The sequence below is a fragment of the Muscardinus avellanarius genome, assembly GCF_963383645.1.
Source record: "Muscardinus avellanarius genome assembly, chromosome: 9".
Lineage (NCBI taxonomy): Eukaryota > Metazoa > Chordata > Mammalia > Rodentia > Gliridae > Muscardinus > Muscardinus avellanarius.
Genome location: NC_137795.1, coordinates 43,922,773 through 43,944,538, shown reverse-complemented (window position 1 = coordinate 43,944,538; position 21,766 = coordinate 43,922,773). Strand labels below are relative to the sequence as shown.

General features: G+C 36.7%; 1 protein-coding gene across 1 annotated transcript in view; it reads left to right on the top strand.

Annotated features, from left to right (window-relative positions):
* The window catches only part of BCAP29 (B cell receptor associated protein 29), a gene marked incomplete at both ends in the record, with an annotated part of 76,099 nt that overhangs the window by 9,118 nt on the left and 45,215 nt on the right, over positions 1–21,766 (top strand). The window contains 4 exon segments of the mRNA XM_080701810.1: positions 3,546–3,696; positions 4,849–4,984; positions 8,603–8,716; position 8,719. Coding sequence (XP_080557936.1) covers positions 3,546–3,696; positions 4,849–4,984; positions 8,603–8,716; position 8,719 — 402 coding nt within the window.

The following is a 21,766-nucleotide window of genomic DNA, read 5'->3' as shown; positions in this document are numbered from 1 at the left end:
ATTCAAATTCAGCCTCAGCAACTTTGTAAGGCCCTCAGCAATGCAATTTACAACTTGTTACAAAATATATAGGGCTGGGGTGTGGCTCAGAAGTAGATTACCTTTGTGTTTCAATTCCCAGTACCACCCCCAAAAAAGAGTAGCTATTACATGGTACTTATATTCCTAGTGTCTATATACATGCATATGTGTTTTAGGAAGTAATAACAAGTCAGAAAGAAGTAGGAAATCTCAAATTACGTGAATATGTTTATATGTTAAATGTCAACAGAAACACATTCTAGGAATTAGAAAATTTCCACAAAAAATCCCCCCAAGAGTGTCTACACATGGTTTATAGAAATTGGCTTTATGTCACACCCTTCCCTTACCATTGACTAACTCCATTTTTCAAGTATAGTTGCATTGTTATTATACAGGTGACTCATTATAAGGTGGGTTTATATTGCTACTTATAAGCCTCTTTAATATTATTGGTTAATGTTTTTGTTTTATGGTTGCTTTGTCATGGTTGGCATACTCTTACTATATCATAGAAGCAATTTGAGGAATGACAAAGAGGAAAACTGCCATTAAAATGGAGGGCATTTATTTGGTGGGGGGGCAGGTCTGGGAATGGAACCCAGGGGCATTCAACCTCCAAGCTACACTCCCTGCCCTATTTTTTATTCTCAAATTGAAACAGGGTCTCACTAAGTTGCAGAAGGCCTCACTAAGTAGCTGAGGCTGTCCACAAACCGCAATCCTCAGGTCTCAGCCTCCCGAATCCTGGGATTACAAGTGTGCGCCACCACACCCGGCTCTGGAGAGCATTTTTAAAAGAACATTTAGGAGACTATATAACTATGCAAATAAAGTGAACATGTAGGTGGAATGGGTAATTATATAGAAAAATATAATTTAACAAATGAACCCCATAGCATAAACTATGAAGGATTCTTTCCAAACTCTTAAACTTGACCCAGTCAAGTCTTTAGATCTGCCTATGTATTATATATCCAAACTACGGAGATGTGTGTGATGAATGTCTATTATGTAATTCTCAGCTTTAAAAAATCTACAAGGAACAAATAAAAAATTAAATAATATAAAAATGAAGATTCTCAGTAGACATTTCTTAATAAGATGGGCAAAAAGAATATGAAAAAATGCTCAACATCATTAACCATTAGGAAATTTCACTCTACACGCACTAAGATGTCTATAGTCAAAAAGACAATAAGTAGCCGGGCGTGGTGGTGCAAGCTTGTAATCCCCGCGCTTGGGAGGCGGAGACAGGAGGATTGCGCAGGTTCGAAGCCAGCCGCACTGGCTTAAGAGACCCTGTTTCCAAATAAAAATATAAAAAGTAGGTCTGGGAGTGTAGCCCAGAGGTAGAAGGGCTTCCAGGAACCCCAGTACCACCAAAAAAAAAAAAAAAGACAATAAGTTCTGTATTGTCTCCTGGGTAGTTCTCCAGCAGTTCTCCTGGGTATATACATTTATCAGAATAAAAACTTGTGTTTATAGTAGCATTATTTATCATAGCCAAAAAGTGGAAACAAGCCAAATGTCCATCACTTGATAAATGGATAAACTAAGTGTGGTCTTTCTGTACAATGGCATATTATTCAGCCATTAGAAGTAATGAAGTACTAATACTACAACATGGATGAACCTTGAAAACATTAAGCTAAGTGAAAGAAGCAGACACTGAAGACTAGATAGTCTATCATGTCATTTATAAAAAATGTCCAGGGTTAGGTAAATTCATGTAGAGAGAAAGTAGGTTGGTGATTGGGTACAAGGAAGCTTAGGTAAAGGTTCTCTTTTAGGGGGTGATGAAAATGTTGTGAAATTAAATGGTAGTGATGTGCCGGACATGGTCGTGCACAAATGTAATCCTGGTACTTGGGAGGCTGAAACAGGAGGATCACAAGTTCAAGGACAGTCAGCAACTTAGCAAGACCCTGTTTCAAAATAAAAAAATAAAATAGGGCTAGGAGGTTGGGGTGCAGCTCAGAGATAGAATACATCAGGGTTCAATCCCCAGTATTAAAAAAAAAGGTAGTTATGATTACAAAATGTTGTGAATATGCTAAAAGCACTGAATTACCCAATTTTAAAAGGTAAGTTTTATAGTATATGAATTATATCTCAATAAAACCACTATTAAAAGATAATAATAATAATAATAATAGCCTCAGTTTTCTAACTGAAATCCTTTCTTGAGTGGCAAAAAAAATTCTTTCCAGCAGAGTATGGTGGTGCACACTTGTAATCCCAGTACTTGGGAGGCTGAGATAGAAGGATCACAAATTCACAGATAGCCTCAGCAACTTAGATCCTCTGCAACTTAGTGAGACCCTGTTTCAAAATAAAGGATAAAAAATAGGGATGGGATAGAATGACCCTGGGTTCAATCCCCAGTACCGCAAAAATAAATAAGTAAACTTTCCCAAGAATGCTGATGGTCACACCAAAGGAGCCGTTTAACTTGCTTGTGTTTCCGCTGGCTTTTATGACAGCTAAGGCAGATAGATGCCTTATCTAGAGCATATAAAAATCTAATGACTAACAATGCATGAAATAGATATACTAATAAGATGAAATATGTTTTCCCCTGAAAAATAGTTCCTCTGGACCTGAGGCCTATTAGAACTGAGAGCATCAACTATCTGAACATTCCAGTAGCAGGTGCTATCTACTTGCCAGTCACGGAAGTGCATGCCACCACTGATCAAATCCAGTTTTAATAAACATGCGGCAATGGAAATTTTAGTGTAACCATATAGCTCTAAAATGTCAGTAATCTAAAGTAATTGTCGATATAATAAAGTGCTAATACTGAAGAGAACTATGACCATCTCTTGGAGTTGATTGATTACTTGAATAAGTTGTGGCAGTACTGAGAATTGAACCCAGGGCCATTCTATCTCCAACCTACACTCCTAGCCCTATTTTTTATTCTTTATTTTGAAACAGGGTCCCACTCAGTTACAGAGGGCCTCACTAAGTAGCTGAGGCTGCTGGCCATGAACCTGAGCTCCTCCTGTCTCAGCCTCCCAAGTAGTGGGATTACAAGCATGCGCAACCACGCCTGGCTAAATGAATGATTTTTAAGTGCTGTATTTATAATCTGCCACCATGAGCCAGGCATGGTGGTACACACTGGTAAGCCCAGTACTTAGGAGGTTGAGACAGGATGATAGCAGGTTTGTAGCCAGCCTCAGCAACTTGCTTAGGATCTCCGCAACTTAGTGAGACCCTTTTTCAAAATAAGTAAAATAGGACTGGGCGTTTAGCTTGGAGGTAGACTGCCCCTGGATTTAACTCCCAGCACCAAATCATCATCATTATCATCATCTGCCACTACTATCCCCTTACAAAGTATCTACTTTGAACATAATACCCTCCCAGGTACTGAAGAGGGAAAGACAAAAAGAGAGCCCCTTTGTAAAGTCCATTATTAAAAAGTTTGATCTATGATTCTAAAGCTACTTCTCACTTTTAATCATTTTATATTCTTAAAAAACAAGTCTCATTTTCTCTTTTTTCTGTACTAGATGCTGTGAGAGAAGTAAGAAAATATGCCTCTATTCATTCTGTTGAAAAGGGCTCAGCCGGCAAACCTGGTGCCTACGAAAATACACAGATGAAACTCTTTCGTTCTCAAAGAAATCTTTACATTTCTGGATTTTCATTATTTTTTTGGCTGTAAGTTAAAAAGAAAGCAAAACCCCAGAAGCACAATTTTAAAACATTAGTTAGGTTTTTCTCATTTTTTTCTACCTATACTAAGACCATTTTACTAACATCTTCATAAAAAAAAACCCTCAGGTAATCTAAGCAAATAGAAAATCACTGTTACAGCTTGTAGATTTGCTAGTAGGATGGGACCTTGAATAATCTGGCCTCTGCCTCTCTCTGGAGCCTTCTCTCCTAGCGTTCTCCTTTGTGTACAATACGTTCTACCCATACTCACTTTCACAGTTTACTTATTCATTTGCGCAACAAATTGAATGAGGGTGTACCTAGCTCCTTCCCACTTTGGGGTCTGCACCCAAGCTACTTCTACCAGAACACTTCCTTTCTCTACTTTTTCTTTCCTTTATTGTACATCCCGTAGCTTCTTGCTCAGGGAAGCCTTCTGTAGCCATCATTGCCCCCAAATATGTAAGTCTTCTGTTACATGCTCTCTTAGAACATGTCCTGTTTTAACCCTGCCTTCAACTAAACCTAAAATCCTTGGAGGTAAGGATTTCATATTCTTCTGTGTCCCCAATGTCTTCCATAGTGTTTAATACTTAGACGTTTCTCAGTAAATATCTGTTGAGTGACTACTTGGAGAGATTAATTATAATTTCTACTAATAGGAGTTACCCATAGATAGCTGCAATGAGCAGTTTTTAGGCTTGGCCAGCTTTATTTAATGCTTTGTAAATAGCAAATTTTGAACTGGGACAAAAAAATAGAATATTTTTTCTCTCACTGGCCTTGCTGTACTATTTGAAATTCAGGCTAATATATGTACATGAAAACAAATTAAATTAGTAACTGCCACTGTATGAAGACCCTGGTTTCTATAGGGAGAAAGAGAAAAGGAAGAAAGGAAAGGAAAGGAGGTAGGGAGGGATGAAGGAAGGGAACCACTGAACCTGTTATCCAAATGCTGCTCTTCAAGCAAATATTTCCAAGAAGTGAGACCCTGGCTTATTTTAACTGAGAGAGTTGGACATAAAAAAAATATATATGTTCTGTTTAAACCACTACCACATTTCCGTAGTTAACAGGGAGTCATTTGAAGTCACCATTACTGATGATTAGTCTAGTTATGCATTATTCTGCTTTTTTTTTCTTTTGCCTTAGAGTATTGAGACGTCTGGTTACACTTATTACTCAGCTGGCAAAAGAACTATCAAACAAAGGAGTGCTTAAATCTCAAGCAGAAAGTACTAATAAGGCTGCCAGAAAATTCATGGAAGAGAATGAAAAGCTAAAACAGGTACTTCATTTTCTTTGTAACAGTTTGTGTAATTGTTGTTACTGTTCCCAAGAAATAATAGATTATTTTTCAGCATCCAAAAACATACTCATAATTTTTAGCACTGAATGGCCACAAATGACAATATTCTATTGAATAAATATTTCAAAGTATTTTTATAGCTGGGCATGGTAACACACACTTGTAACCCAGCATTTGGAAGCCTGAGACAGGAGGATTGCTGCAGTTCGTGGACAGCCTCAGCTACATAGTGAGGTCCCTTGCAACTCAGTGAGACCCTGTTTCAAAATAAAAGAATAAAAAATAGGCTGAGGGTACAGCTCAGAGGTAGAATGCCCCTGAGTTCCATCCCCAGTACTGCACAAATAAAGTATTTTTACCACTCTTTGGGTTTGCTAGCTCGCATATATTTTTCTTCATAGTAAATTAACACTGTTGAACCTATTTCCTCTGATTCAAGAAGACATTCTTGGAATATGAATTTTAATTTCTTCATTAACATTAGTATAGTGGCAAGCTCATTATCCTGAGATCCAAGAGAATGGATGTTAATTCCAGGTCCGCCAGTAATTAGCAATGTGGCCTGGGATAAGTCACCTCTTATGTTCCGAATTTCAAGTTTCCTTATCTATAAAAGTTAAACTACGCCAAGTATTGCTTCAAGTGTTTCACAGTAGCCGGGTGCAGTGGTACATGCCTGTAATCCCAGCACTTGGGAGGCTGAGACAGGAGGATCACAGATTTACAGCCTCATGAAGCACTCTGCAACTTAGTGAGACCTGCTTAAAATAAAATAGGGACTGGGGTGTAGCTCAGACTAGAATCACTCTGGGTTCTCAATCCCCAGTACCAAAAACAAAATATTTCACTGTTAGCTATTAACTCTCTTATTTCTCACAACAATCCCATGAGGTGTGTATTTTATTTTCTGCATTTTATAGATAAGGAAATGGAGCCACAGAAAGGTTAATTAACTAGCACAAAATCAAAAAGCCAATTAAGAGACCAAAAATTTGAACCCAAACAGCCTGACACTAGACTCCATACCCATAACCATATTGTTTTCTGCCCTCAATTCCTAAGGCTATCTTATAAAATCATTTACATTTGATGTCTAAGACCCCTCTCTGTCTGATATCTGGTTAAAGAAAGGAAATAATTATGAAGACCAATTAACCTCTAGTTGAAGTGCTTTAAAATAAGAGTCTAGAGTTTTATTTCTCACTTACATTTTTTTCCCAAGCTATTTACCAAGGTGGGATAGGGTGAAGAGGACAGGGAGCACTTTTTTTTTGTTTTGTTTTGTTTTGTTTTTTTGGTGGTACTGGGGTTCCTGGAAGCCCTCCTTCCTCCGGGCTACACTCCCAGACCTATTTTATATTTTTGAAACAGGGTCTCTTACGCCAGCACGGCTGGCTTCGAACCTGCGCGATCCTCCTGTTTCCGCCTCCCAAGCGCGGGGATTACAAGCGTGCGCCACCACGCCCGGCCAGCACTTTTGTTTTTGTAGTTGGTGGCTATTGAATTTCAGATTCCAGGGCTATTGATCTTTCACCTAACATTGCACATAATAAATTTGGACAGTTTACAGGTGCAGTAATGAAAGCTTATTTAGAAGACTGACAGAGTCTGACTTTTCCAAGTCAGTGGCATAATAGTTCAAGCAGTCACTGTAAACATTCCTGTAACTCAGTGATTCTTTCCAATTTGGGTAATTACTGGAGATTCTGTAAACTGGATTCAGTGAAATAACAGCTGGAATTGTTTTGAACTTGAACTAAGCAACAAATTAAAACTGAAAATTTTTTTCTTTAAAAATATTTTTTAATTTTAAAAGGTATGAGTCTCCTTCTATTTCAGAATATACTTCAATCCTTCTATTTCTTAAAATCTATTTAAGCTTATATAATAGCTAGGCCAGATGGCTCTTGCCTGTAATTGCAGTTCCTGGGAGGCTGAGACGGGAGGATCACACTTTCAATCATAGCCTCAGCTCAGACTCAATAACCTAGGGAAACTCTATTTCAAAATAAAATTAAAAAATAAAAGAGCTGCATATAGTGGCAGATGCCTGTAATTTCCAATACTTAGGAGGCTGAGACAGGAGGATCACAAGTTTGAGGACAGCCTTAGCAAATAGTGAGACTCTCATCAACCTAGCAAGACCTTAATTCAAAAATAAAAATAGAGCTGGAGGTACAGCTCAGAAGTAAAATGCCCCACTGGGTTCTATCCCCAGTACCATTTAAAAAAAAAAAAATAGAAAAGCCTGGGGGTGTAGCTCAGAGGTAGAATGCCCCTGAGTTCAATCCCCAAATCCCCAGTAACACACACACACACACACACACACACACAATCCCTGGGGAGTTAGCTCAGAGGTAGAATGCCCCTGGGTTCAATCCCCAGTACGTACACACACACACACACACACACACACACACACACACACACACACACACGGAGTGTTTATATATTCTACAGAGTTTTAGCATCTCTTCTAAGCTGCCTAATTTCTATTATAGCTTGAACCTACTGTATTTGGTATTAGGGCTTATACCACAGTTTTATGCTTGTCTTATTCCTTCTACTAGACTGAAGTTTTCTGAGAGTAGAAACAGTGTTTCTCTTGAATTTTCATCCCAGGTAGCACCTTGCATTGTAAAATATTTGCTTGTAGCCATTGCTCAGTAGAACTTGATGAATTTTGTTGGTTGAATATATCAACTAACATTAGTAGTATTAGTATTTTCTGTGTTAGTCTGTTTAAAATTCTCCCGAGTTGCTCTTTTATCAAACTATGGAAACTACCAATATCAAGTTGCTATTTAATTTAGTCAACTGACTCATGTCAATGGGTACATATTTTATTTTCAAAACATTAATTTATCTTTGTAACTTATATTCTTTAACATTTTTTCAGCTTCTAATAATGATAATTTCTAACCATACAAATTAAGAAAGTTTTACTTCATGTTTTTATTTGATTGTTTTTACTCTTGAGATCTTTTTTCTTATCTAGAAAAGATAAGCTACAAACATTTTTAAAGCCAGAAGAGATTTTAAAATACAAAGAACATTGAAAAATATTAACTAAATAAAAGTAATTTAGAGGCTGTTCAATGAAAATTAGATAGAATTTTCCAACTATATACTTGGCCCTCTCATATTCCAATTATCTATCTCTACCCTAAAAACATTCTATTTTTACAGATATGTTTGTGTGAAATAGTCTGAGAGCTCTGCAATCAGAATATAATGGTTTTGCAGTTAATGTCAACCTCTGAACTATTTTTTATTCCTTAGATTTATATCACACACTTAATTGAGGAAGAGAGATTCACGTTATATCCCCAAATAACTTTGAAAGCATAGTTCCAGTTGTAGCCCAAACCAGAAATTTTTGCTTTCATCTCAGAGATTTCATCCACAATAGGAAAATTTTTGTATGTTTGCCAAGTACCAAGTTTAACATAGGTGCCTTGTGGAAAATTATAAAATACTTAAATGGCAAAGAGTAAAAGACCAGTAGTTTGATAGGTTACTGAGCCCTCTCCCTTTAAGAACATACAGCTACTGCCAGCTACGCTTCCTTCTTTCTGTATCTTTCTTTTGTAATAGATCTTAAGAGTCCAAGGCAATGATGAAGAACACATTTTGGAAACAGAAAATAAAAAACTAGTAGAAGACCAGGAAAAACTGAAAACTGAGTTAAAGAAGACTTCAGATGGTAACTTTGTGTGCATGTGAAAAAGCAAAAAGACGAACATTTTATGCTGTTACATTCACTGTTTTCCTAAAACAAAGCTAATGCCTAAATGTCCTTCTGGCCAAAATATCAAGAATGACCTATTTATAAATTCTTGTTCACATATGAAGGTAAAACATTGATTAAGCCAAGAGAAACATGTTCTGTTATGCACCAAAACATGTAGGTGTTTCAGCTCTGTGTTGTAAATACAAATGTTCCTACTAAGCAAGTGAGCTATGTTCCTGAAAAGTTGCTTATAAATATATTTTATAAATGAGTCATATTTTACCATCATATATTACTACTTTTATAGAAGAGGACAGTTTTCATTACAAGAAAATATATTGCTTATCTTAAGCCCATGCCCACTAGATAAAAAGAAAGCATTTTTAAAAGAGATGGATTGACAGAGAGTAAGCAACAATCTGCGATGTCACCTGAGAATCTGAGTGCCTCTTTCAAAAACACCTTGCATTGTAGGCGTGAAATGGAGCGTCCCCAACTCCATTTCTATGAAGGCAACTATTTCTTCTACAGTTTAAAAAAAATGTTCTGATAGTATTTTCTTCCTCCTAGTCAAAGAACAAGGTTTACTGCATGCAGATGAATAGCACAGAAAAGTAGATACCCCAAACCCAGCATTTGGTTGTAAATGTATGGCTTCATACATATTCTTTCTAAATGTTGTCCATTCACTAGGGGATGTGTCAGCCAGTCAGGGTTAAAGTAATGACCAATGCATAAACCTTCTCCAATTTCAGATCTTTTCTACTACTTTCAGCTGAACATAAATTGGAGAATATTCAGTCACTGAATCAACAATCTATACATTTATAAATTCAGATTTCCTTTTAGTAGGTCTCCTTATAATAGAAGTTCTCTGTAATCTAACTTGGTATTATTGAATATCTCTTTACATTGTTTGGATAGGATTTACTGATTGGCTAGGATTTACTGTATCAAGGTATATTTGAATTTTAAGTTGGAAACCCAAAGATAAAAAGCTAATTCTATATACAAAATGAAAATCCACAGGAAGATATTTCATGTGACGCAAAATGTTTCAGTTTCTATCCTCTTTCCTTCCTTCCTTCCTTTTCTTTCTCCAGTTCTTTCTTGTTACTAGGAATTGAGCCCAGTGGCATTATACCTCCAAACTATATTTCTAGCCCCATTTTATTTTTATTTTGTAACAGGATCCCACTACGTTGATAAGAGTCTCACTACTTCCTGAGGCTCTTTTTGAACCTGTAACCCTCCTGTCTCAATTCCTCTAGGATTACAAGTGTGCACCACCATGCCTGGCTCTATTTATTATTTAAAGTCAAAGAAAAGGAAGAGAATAATAAGAGGCATACTAAAAAATTGTCATACATCTGCCATACATAAAATATTACCCTTCTAGACAAGTTGGTAAATTATATGGATGATATAGTGAAGCCCAAAATTCAAGAATCTTGTTGTAGTTAGTAGTGCTGCATTTTCTTCAATTCCAAAAGATTTGAACACAAGAAATTTTAACATTTATATGAAAATGAATTTAGTAGTCTCCTACCCTCTGCAATAGTCATTTCAAAAGATAAAGTAGTATTCTTTTTCTACTCTGCATAGAATGTCACTGCTGTACCTGTTAGAGAATTCAGGTACCTATTTCCAAAATATTTTTAATTAGTAAAAAGAAAAAGAAGCTAGGCATGGTGGCACACATCTGTAATCCTAGTACTTGGGAGGCAGACCCGAGGATCACAAGTTAGAAGCCAGCCTCAACAACTTGGTAAGACCCTGTTTCCAAGTCAAAAAATAAAATACAGCTGAGATTGTAGCTTGGAGGTAGAATGCCACTGGGTTCAGTCCCACTATCACACACACACACACACAGAGTTTTTTTTTTAATCTGCAAAGGATTTCTTATAAGCAGGTGTCTTAATCCTAATCAGTTTAGTTTCTTCTTCCTTTGATTTTCAAATTTTCCAACTCTGGGATATTTTAGCTTCCTAAGTCTGACATAAAAATAAACTCTATTATTATATGAATATGTCTTTAAAAGATAAATTGGGTGTTTGGAGAAAATGAACTCTGATAATATATGCATTGTGTTTATAGTCTGATAACAAGAGATACTAGCTTCTGTGTTTAAAATGTAGACTGAATAGCTACTTTCAAAGTGAGTCAGTGTTGAGGTGAAAGCAGGTTTTACCTGTTTGAGTATGTCCTTTTTGTTTCCTGCAAGATGTGTAATATTTTATGAACATTTTTATTTATCCAAAGTTGCTTTTTTATATTGTATTCTTAATGACCTTCAGAAACTCAAAAGTTTTATTTCCAAAGAAACTTATTTCTTTGACTGTGTTCTCTTGACTTATACCAAATTTATGAAAGTAAGAACTAAAAAATTACACTAATAGTGTAAGATTTGGATAAATTCAGCAGTATAATGCTTTATACATAGTACCACTCAAAAATATTTACCACTAAAAACTAAGAGTATTAAGATGATAACTCTTAAGAAGCTTTCAGAAAGGTCTTTTGTATTTGCAAATTGAGTATAAAGCAGTGTGATCCAGGCATGATGGCACATGCTTATAATTCTAGTACTTGGGAGGCTGAGACAGGAGGATAGCAGGCTCAAGACCAGCCTCAGCAACTTGGCAGGACCCTGTTTCAAAATAAAGTATAAAATAAGGCTGAGGGTGTAGCCCTGAGATAGAATGCCTCTGGGTTTGTTTATGAGAGTGGCAAAGAGAATATTTTCTATGTGAATGTTATTGCCCTTGGAGTTTCTTAAATTTAAGTGTAACATTCTCTTGCATATAGATTAGTGGAAGTGCAAGGGTTTAGTTAAGCTGTTAAGTCCCAGATTGGAAATGTGGCACTCTGAAAGCAAACTCTTGTGCTTCAATATAGTAATATCCTAGAATTCCAAAAGAGAACATACATATCCAAAGCACCTATTTTACTCTCAGCACTTAGTCAAGTGTAAGGACCTGATTTGTCACTTTAATGATCCATTAAGCAATAACTCTGGTATCCCAGTATGTGGAGTAATTGGGAAAGAGCACTCTAGTGAAAAATGAGAACCTAAGCTCTAATGAATTCACACAGTTCACAGAGCATTATAGTAGGAATCAGCATATAGGTTGTTGAAAACCTGCTGTCCAAGGAGACTGACTTCAAAGGACTTTTCAGGGTAACTACTGGTACTTGTTCTTATAAATAAATACTTTCCCAGTGTTTATTCTTATAGATAGAAGAAAAGAGTATCGATCACTGCATGCATCCAGCCAATAGCAAAAGTAGGTATGACTTAAATAGTAATGGAGCCGCATATAGAAATGTCTATTTCCTAGCCGGGTGTGGTGGCACACACTTGTAATCCCAGCATTCAGGAGGCTGAGACCGGAGGATCATGGTTCGTGGACAGCCTCAGCTACTTAGTGAGGCCTTCCGCAACTCAGTGAGACCCGGTTTCAAAAATAAAGAATAAAAAATAGGGCAGGGGGTGTAGCTCGGAGGTCAGATGCCCCTGGGTTCCTCCCACACACAAAAAAAGAAATGTCTGTTCCTCATTCTTCTAGGAACAGGAATCTATCTATAGTGCTATATTAAAAACTAAATTCTATGGCTACTAATTTTATAGTAAAGGGTGTGTAGTAGTATATGTCTCCTGTAAAAAGGAGAAAAAAGTGCTTGGAGCAAATTCCATGCCTTTGCCTGCCTTTCTACTTTGTTTGCTTCCCTTCTTCTTTCCTTCCTTTTTCTTTCATCAGCAATTTTTAAAATAATTCATTAAGTGCAAAATCATTTAACATGGAACACAGTTAACACTTTTTCTTTTTTTGGTACTAAGACCTGAACCTAGAGGCATTCTACCTCCAAGCTACATGCCCAGCTCCATTTTTAATTTTTATTTTGAAACAGGGTCTCACTAGGTTGATGAGAGTCTCACTACTTGCTAAAGCTGTCCTCAAACCTGCAATCCTGTCTCAGACTCCCAAGTACTGGGATTACAAGTGTGTGCCACCACACCCAGCATGAACTTCTTAAAGAACATACCTATTGAGGAAAAGCAAATTTTAAATAAATTTTCTAAGCAAAATGTATAGAAAAAGAACTCAAACCGAGTGTAAAGTCCTATTATGTATACCTAAGTATTGGCAACATATAATATAGACCTTACATTTAGATTAGGAAACAGAACAGTCTAGTCACCTATTTAAAATACTTCTAATTCAGCTATCTTCCTGGATAAATGTTTTTGTATCATCTTGACTTACCTTAAAAAGAACTAAAAATCCCTTTTGCAAATTACCTTTACTTTTCTCAAAGATGTTAAAGTTTAAAATGTCATCCTTTGTTACCAATAATAAATAAATTATGCTAAAACAAAAACCAGAAAGTATAATAGTTGAAGTAATTTTCAAAAGAAATTGAGATGGAAGGTTACAGGGGAAATTGCTAATCTATTTACCAAAACTCCTAAATTCCTGCTGCTAGAGTCTTTTAAGAATAAGTCATATGCTTTTTATAGAGATTTTAAAATACAGGGTTTTCATTTTCTTACAAATGACCCATATATTCATCTAAAGATAAATTCTCAAAATCTAACCTAAGGATATTTTAGTTACAAATTTTTTGGACATAAACTTAGTTACCTCTGTGTGTGTGTGTGTGTGTGTGTGTGTGTGTGTGTGTGTGTGTGTGTGTGTGGTGGTACTGGGGTTCCTGGAAGCCCTTCTGCCTCCGGGCTACACTCCCAGACCTATTTTATATATTTTTTTATTTATTTTGGAAACAGGGTTGCTTAAGCCAGATCACGCGGCTGGCTTCGAACCTGCGCGATCCTCCTGTCTCCGCCTCCCAAGCGCGGGGATTACAGGCGTGCGCCACCACTCCCAGCAAACTTAGTTATCTTTAACTTGCAATTATATCAAAGCCACCACCTATTTTAAAAATGTTAATATTTAAGAAAAGTTTATTTGCTTTGTCATATATTCTTTATGTATGTGTGTTTTATGTTTAAGAGGATATGTTTTGTTTCCCCCCTCTGTTTACATATCTGGAAGTTTCTGCTTTGACATAGTCTTTTCTTCTTTATTAATTGAAGAACATAAACAGTAGTTGTGAATATTAAGATGTGAGTTTCTTTTCTTGTCCATGTGCTTGTCAAAGAGAGATAGTGAACAATTTATTATATTGGACATTTTTTATTTATAAGATCTAGTCTAAAATCAACTTTTGCAACGTTTTAGATCTGTATGTTGCCAGTTTAATATATTTCTTTTATGATATTACTTAAACTTTAAAAGGGTTTTCTATCCACTGTCAATTTCAATTAGATAACATTTTATCAAGATTTCTTTCTTCTGATATTTGATACTAGCTGGAACTTAAATGACATCAACCATATGCAAATAAAGAAATATTTTAGTAAGAAAAAAAGCTCATTTTTAAAAGAACAGAGTAAGGCTGAGGCAGAGCTCAGTGGTGGTGCACTCTCCCGGTGTGTACAAGGTCCTGGGTTCCATCCCCAGCAAACCCTACCCATCCATTCACCGCCCCACTACACACACACACACACACACGTGTGTGTGTGTGTGTGTGTGTGTGTGTGTGTGTATAGTAGCATTAGATAATATGTAATACATAGTATATATTTTAAGCAAATAAAATCGTTGACCAGTCTTTTTAGGAAACAGAACAGTCTAGTCACCTATTTAAAATACTGCTAATTCAGCTATCTACCTGGACTTGTGAGTATTCACTTGTAATCTCCATATATATATTTGATGCTGTTGTCAAACCTTGTAAAGAGTCCTACTTTCTATCCTGGGATGAACATGAAATGATGTTTTATCCTGTGTGGTTTCTTCTTGCAGTACCATTTAGTTGTTGTATTTTCCTTTTCTGTGAGCTTTTCATCTGTTCTTAGTGTTTAAGTGTCTTCTAGTGACCAGAAAGAATAGCTATGAGAAAGATACTAAGACAAAAATTTAAGGATGCCTTAACAATATCTAACAAAACTGATGTTTATCCTAAAGAAAATGCTTTTCTAATCTCTACAGAAGAGACATTAGAGCAAGAGAAAGCATCCTATTCCTGAAGAGCTTGTAGCCTAGATATATGGATTAAATATACATGCATAAAAGGACTAGCGTTCTTCTTTATGATACATGGGTTAGTCTACAAACAGAAAACGCCACACAATTGGGAGACGGAGACAGGAGGATTGCAGTTTGTGGACAGCCTCAGCTACTACTTAGTGAGACCCCTTGCAACTCAGTGAGACCCGGTTTTGACATAAAAGAATAAAAACATAGGGCTGGGGGTGTAACTCGGAGGTAGAATGACTCTGGGTTCCATCCCCAGTAACGCAAAAAAAAAAAAAGCCACATAAGTTGAGAGTGCTAAATGCAGTACTAAAGTATGAATAAAGGAATATTCTCAAGAGTAAGGGTATGATCAATTGGCAAAAAAAAAAAAAAAAAGTGAGTGAAATGGCATTACTCTTCTGTGTGCGAGGAGCAAAGCAGGTAAGACAGTGGTCTGATATGTCATCTTAGTGAATGATAATGCTATAAAAATAAGTAGTCAGCCGGGCGTGGTGGCACACGCTTGTAATCCCCGCACTTGGGAGACAAGAGACAGGAGGATCGTGCAGGTTCGAAGCCAGCCTTGCTGGCTTAAGAGACCCTGTTTCCAAATAAAAAGTATAAAATAGGTCTGAGAGTGTAGCCCAGAGGTAGAAGGGTTTCTAGGAACCCCAGTACCACCAAAAAAAAAAAAAAAAATCAGCTGGGCGTAGTGGCACACGCTTGTAATCCCAGTACTTGGGAGGCTGAAAGAGAAGGATCACAGATGCGTGGCCAGCCTCAGCTACTTAGTGAGGTCCTCCACAACCTAGTGAGACCCTGTTTCAAAATAAAGAATAAAAAATAGGCCTGATGGTGTAGCTTGGAGGTAAAATGTCCCTGGGTTCAAAACCCAGTACCTCAAAAAAATAAAGTTAGGGAGTGAATAGATGGGCATCCTAAGAGGTAAGAAAGGATAATTGACTTAAATACCATGATATTCTTTTCTATTGCTTTATTTCCTACCTAGATATGTATGTTCACTAAAGACCTTCAAAATAAATACTTTTATAATGAATATATCAGCATGTAGCAGATTTATGTTTACTGCCAAAGGAGTTTCAGAAATTGAGAAGGACAACTGTAGCCTAAAAATGTTTCAAATTAGGGGAAAAAGAAAAACACCTAATTATTAAGGCATTATGGTTGTCTTTGGGATATACAATGAAATTTTTGTGGACTTGAAATTATTTTCTATAATGAATTTCTTTTCATTTATATAATGAGAAATATTTTTATTGTTTTAACTCTCTTCCCAAAAGCCTGATAATTTGAGGCAGTATATTATTTTGCTTGAATTATCTAATTAATTGACTCTTAACTTCCAACTGTACTTGGAAGGTAGGCCCTAAATATTATAAGTTGTATACCTTATTATATGGATGAGAATACACAGGGTAATCTTGGACAAGTCATGGCCCTTTTTAAGCAACAGTTATTCTCTTCTATAAAATGAAGGAGTAGTTAGTATAACTTTTAATGTCTTATTCAATAGTTCCAAGTAATGTAATTGAGCAAAAATGACTTTTTATCATTGGCCTTTTGACCCTTAAATAATGTTTATTTTTCATGAGGGAAAACTTTACACAATAACTCCCTTTTGTCCCAAACTTAAGTTCAGCAGGTGGTTAATTGAATCATATTCTTCACTGCAGAAAAATGTTTCATGCAGTCATTAGGACAGGACCTGGCATGTTTGATCCATCTGTAAGCTCACATATCTTAAATCTTTAACTCTCTTGAGGAGGTATTGGGAAGTAAAAGAACATCTGCCAGTAAACATAGACATTTCTTTTTAGTTCTAAAGTATGGTTGGTTGTTTAGAACATCTATTAGATGCATTGATAAAGAATAATAAAACTTCATGAAAGAGAAGAAGTGAGTTGAAAAATCAGCACTATTCAGTTAAAGTCATGGAAAATACATTAGTTGTGTCCACAAAGTTTTAACTGCCTAATACTTAAAAGTCAGGAATACCAATGAAATTAGTTAGTTTTTGTTTTAGAGGTTAGATCATGAATCCTGGCTTGAGAGTTGCCTGATGGGGCATTTCCATGTGAAAATCCAGCCAGTGTTTCAAATCAACTTACTCAAAATTAAACTGATCATTTTTCCCTTCAAATTATCCTTGTTTTTGGTTCCTGACTCAGTGAGTTTGAAATCAGCTAGGAAAATTAGCTGGAAAATAAAAGGAAAAATTTTTCTTCCTAAAACTAAATCTCATTGCAACATCTCCTGTGCTTATAGGGTTTATTCTTTATTTATTTGAGAAAAAGTAATAGAGATAAATAAGAAAACTTCTTAGGAGGTTTCTTAATATATTCCAATATAATTTGGACCATTTTCTTATGTTTTACAGGTCTTATGAGTAAGTTTATACTCTTAAGATAAATTGAGAAAACTTACATGTGTTAAGACAAGCAAATAATGCCGTATGGGTTACTTCTAGCCTGCTGCCTTGTTTTATTATTTTGTTTTTGTTTTATTTTATTTTAATTTTTTGTGGTACTGGGGATAGTACCCAAGGGCATTTTACCTCAGACCTATGCTCCCAGTCTTTAAAAAAACAAAAAAACAAAAAAAAACCAGAATCTCGCTCGGTTGCTGAGAGTCTGGCTATTTTGCTATCCCCGTCATAAAACTATGGTTTCAGTTATGCTGAAAAGATTGGTTTCTACTGTTAATATTGCTATAAAGTCGTGCAGTTAAGTACTTGCTGAATGAATATTGGTCAGATAATTTAAAATATAAATTATAATTTATAATTTAAAATTTTACTGCTTGTATGCAGTAAAAGTAGTTCTTTGTAGTCAAAGTAGGTTGACTTCTTCATTTTTCTTATACCATGGCTTGATAATTTCATAAGTTTACCTGTCACTTCTCTTGTATGTATGCATGTGGATGGGGTTACTAAGGAGTGAACCCAGGAGCATTCTAGCTCTTAGCTACTTTTTTTTTTCCAGTACTGGGGATGAAATCCAGGGGCATTCTTGGAGCTACTTTGTTTTTTGTTTTGAAACAGAGTCTTGCTAGGTTGCTGAGAGTTTCACTATGATACTGAAGCTGTCCTCAGACCTACCACACCTGGCTACGTCACTTCTATATACACATGAAATTGCTTTATAAAGTGTTCCCTTATCAAAGTAGCTTGTAAAATCTATACTTACACAATGCTTTGCCTAAAAACTACATCCTGATTTTGAAGGTCAAACCCAGCATATTAGTATTTTGTGATTTTCTTTGATTAGTAACAGAGACAAAATTATTTTCTTAAATACATTACTTAGTAACCTAAGATCAATGAAGTCTTCATGGGTCTGTTGTTGTTTCTTTCCACCTATAGTGCATATAGTGAGGCTTATTTATTAAATTAGAGAGCTTATTTGTCAGTTCCCTGAGCCAGTAATACACATACCAGCATGCCTTCAGTGTGTTCTCTTTAAAACCAAGAAGCATTTTACCTATGAGCCTTGTTTATTTTCTCAACTCTAGAAGGCAGGGAGATTGAGACTCATGAAAATACACATATAACAGGGCGTGGTGGCGCATGCTTGTAATCCTTGTGCTTGGGAGGCAGAGACAGGAGGATCGCACAGGTTCGAAGCCAGCCGCGCTGGTTTTATAGACCCTGTAACCCCAGTACCACCAAAATTTAAAAAAAAAAATGCACATACATATACACACAGGCACACAGTCTTTGTCCGTGTGTGTGTGTGTGTGTGTGTGTGTGTGTGTGTGTGTGTGTTTTACTGAGGATGGAACCCAGGGGCATTCTACCTCTGAGCTACATCCCCAGCCCTATTTTTTTTTTTTTAATTTTGAAACAAGGTCTCACTAAGTTGCAGAAAGCCTTACTAAGTAGCTGAGGCTGGCTGTGAACTAAGATCTTCCTGTCTTGGCCTCCCAAATACTGGGATTACAAGTGTGCACCACCATGCATTACTCATGTCCCTTGTTCTTTGCATAAGAAAAATATATTTTGTTTTATTCATTAATGTTTGTTTTGTAGTGGAATTATATGTGCAGCTTTATTTCCATTTCAAAAACGTCTGACTCCCCGTGCCAAGCAAGCATTTTGCTGACGCATGTCCCAATTAAATCTCTGCTTCTTGTTTTGTCCCTTCACATTGCCACTTGAGCAGTATCTTAAAACCACAGCCATGCCTCTGCACTATTTAAAACTCCTTGTTGTCTCTGTAACCTTGTTATAGCTATGCAAGTTGGCAAATGTGGTCTTCTGTGTTCTGGCCTCCAGTATCATCTCCACCCTGTACAATTTAAATTTTATACTCTTACTTTGTTAATTACCATGCCTCATAGTTGTAAGTGATGCTTCATTACTTTCACCTTTGCCCAGTACTACAGGTCTACCTACCTAGAATGCCCATCCTCCTTCACATCAAGAGCATGTGCTTGTTCTTCAGCTCCAAGGTGGCCACCTCCAGGAAGATTCTCTCAAGCTTTTTAAGCTGGGTAGGGTGTATCTCTACCTTCATTTTCCTGTGTGGTGGTTACCTATGAGTGTATACTCCAGAGAAATTACCTTTTTTTTTTTTTTTTTTTTTTTAACTAGACTGTAAGTACTGTGAAGGCAAAGGCCACATCTAAGACATTTACGTGTCCCTGGAATTCACCTAGCATTCCAGGCCTGGTATATAATGGATATTAATAAATCTTACCCCAAAACACTTTCTTCCTAGTTTAGATTACATTATTTATCTTCGTTATATTCATAAAAACTTCTTACCTCTTCTCTTTCCCCACCCAATCTTTCTTCCCCTCCTTCCTTCCTTAACCCTCAAAAAAAAAAAAACAGGTGCTTTCAATAGTCATTAAATTCCAATGGACCCTTTTGCACTTCTCTTATATATTCACTTTTCACTTTCCAAAGGTGTTTAGATCTTCTCATGTCAATTTCAAAATTCTAAGTCCACTCTGCTTCACTGGGCACAAAAAATTAACCACACAGTACAACTTCATCTTCTCACCGTCTACCATTCCACCCCTGTCCCTCACCAGCCCTGAAGTTATAATGGATGAGGTTTCACTCTTTGCTTTGGGACTCAAACCAACTACCCTTCTGCAATTACCCCTTCCTGTCATCCTACAAGCATCCTTTGAGATCTCCTATTCGAAAAAAGTGTAAAATGCTTCCCTCATCCCATACTCCCCACCCCAGTTATTACTCTACTTCACAGCAAAATTTATGTTTAACTTCTTTGTATGGTACTGGGGATGGAACCCAGGGCACTCTACCTCCGAGCGACACCCTCAACCATATTTTTTTATTAGTTATTTATTTATTTTGTGGGTCTGGGGATGAAACCCAGGGGCATTCAACCTCTGAGCTACACCCCCTCCCCTGTTTTTTGTTCTTTATTTTGAAACAGGTTCTCACTAAGTTACAGAGTGCTTCACTAAGTAGCTGAGGCTGTCCACGAACCACAATCCTCCAGTTAAGACTCCCAAATGCTGGGATTACAAGCATGCGCCACCATGCCCACCTTATCCTTTATTTTATTTTTTTGAAATGGTCTTATGGAGTTGCAAAGGGCCTCGCTAAGTAGCTGAGGATGTCTTTGATCCATGATCCTCCTGTCTCAGTATCCCAAATGCTGGGATTACAAGTGTGCTCCACCACACCCATCTTATGTTTAACTTTTTATTCAGACATATTATCAGACTCAGAAAAAGTTGCAAAAATAATAAAAGAGGCTGGGCGTGGTGGCACACGCTTGTAATCCCAGCATTCAGGAGGCAGAGACTGGAGGATCACGATTGGCAGATAGCCTCAGCTACTTAACGAGTCCCTTAGCAACTCAGTGAGACCTTGTTTCAAAATTTTTTTAAAAAGACTAAAAAATAGGGCAGGGGGAGTAGCTCAGAGGTACAATGCTCCTGGGTTTCATTACCAGTGCCACAAAAAAAAAAAAAAAAGGAAAAGGAGAAGAAAAAACAAAAAAATTGTACTCTAGAACTGTTATGCAGTTTCCAAATGATAACATTTTATATTTGCCTTATTATTTTCTCTCAATTTTTACATTATTCTCTTACTAATTATTTTGATAATTTCCAAATGTTAATGTTCTAATTCTCTCATTTCCACATTTATTAGATGCCATTCTGTTGTAGGGAGGTGATATCCCTTTCCCCCCAGTTGTTTGCTTGTTCAATGTGGTCAGTGATCCCAGTTCATTATGAGCATTATATTGTTTTGTTCAAGCTGGCTTGGATTTTGTCAGAAGCTTTTCAAGTTGGGTCCCATGGCCTTTTGATATGCCCCTATAATTCTGTACACACTCACGCATTCCACCCTCATCTTGCACTTTTTTTTCCTTCAGTACTTGAATCAGCCATTTCTTCAGTGAGCTTTGTTCCTTTAAATGGCGAATGGCATTTAGAAAATTAAATGTAGGCCCTAAGTGTCCTCATTGCTACTGGAGTGTCAGCATTTCTAGGCCTTCAATACAGACAAAAGTAATGCTAGCTTAAATCTCTGCTCTGCAGAGAAACTTCATTACTACACAGTCTGATAAAGTTGCATAGTCATTCTCCATCCATCACTAGTTTGCCACTCTACATGGTACTTATTGCTGTCACTGTTGGTTGACCTCTTTGTGTATCTTTATCCCCCACTAGAAAATGAGAGCAAAGACCCTAGCTATCCTTTCAGTGTATCTTCAGCACTTAGAAAATTGCCTGACAAATAGTAAACATTCCGTAAGTTGTTGAGCAGATAGATGAATGGGAAATTGCCTTGTCTTGGGGAAGTTTTCATCTATAGCAACATCTTCAATCTTTTATGTTCATGAAAAATAGGAATCTTTGTTATATATTCATGGATTCTCAGCAGATAACAGTCCAGGAGAAAAATTGCTTCCCCCCCTGTTCTTGATGAAAACAAGA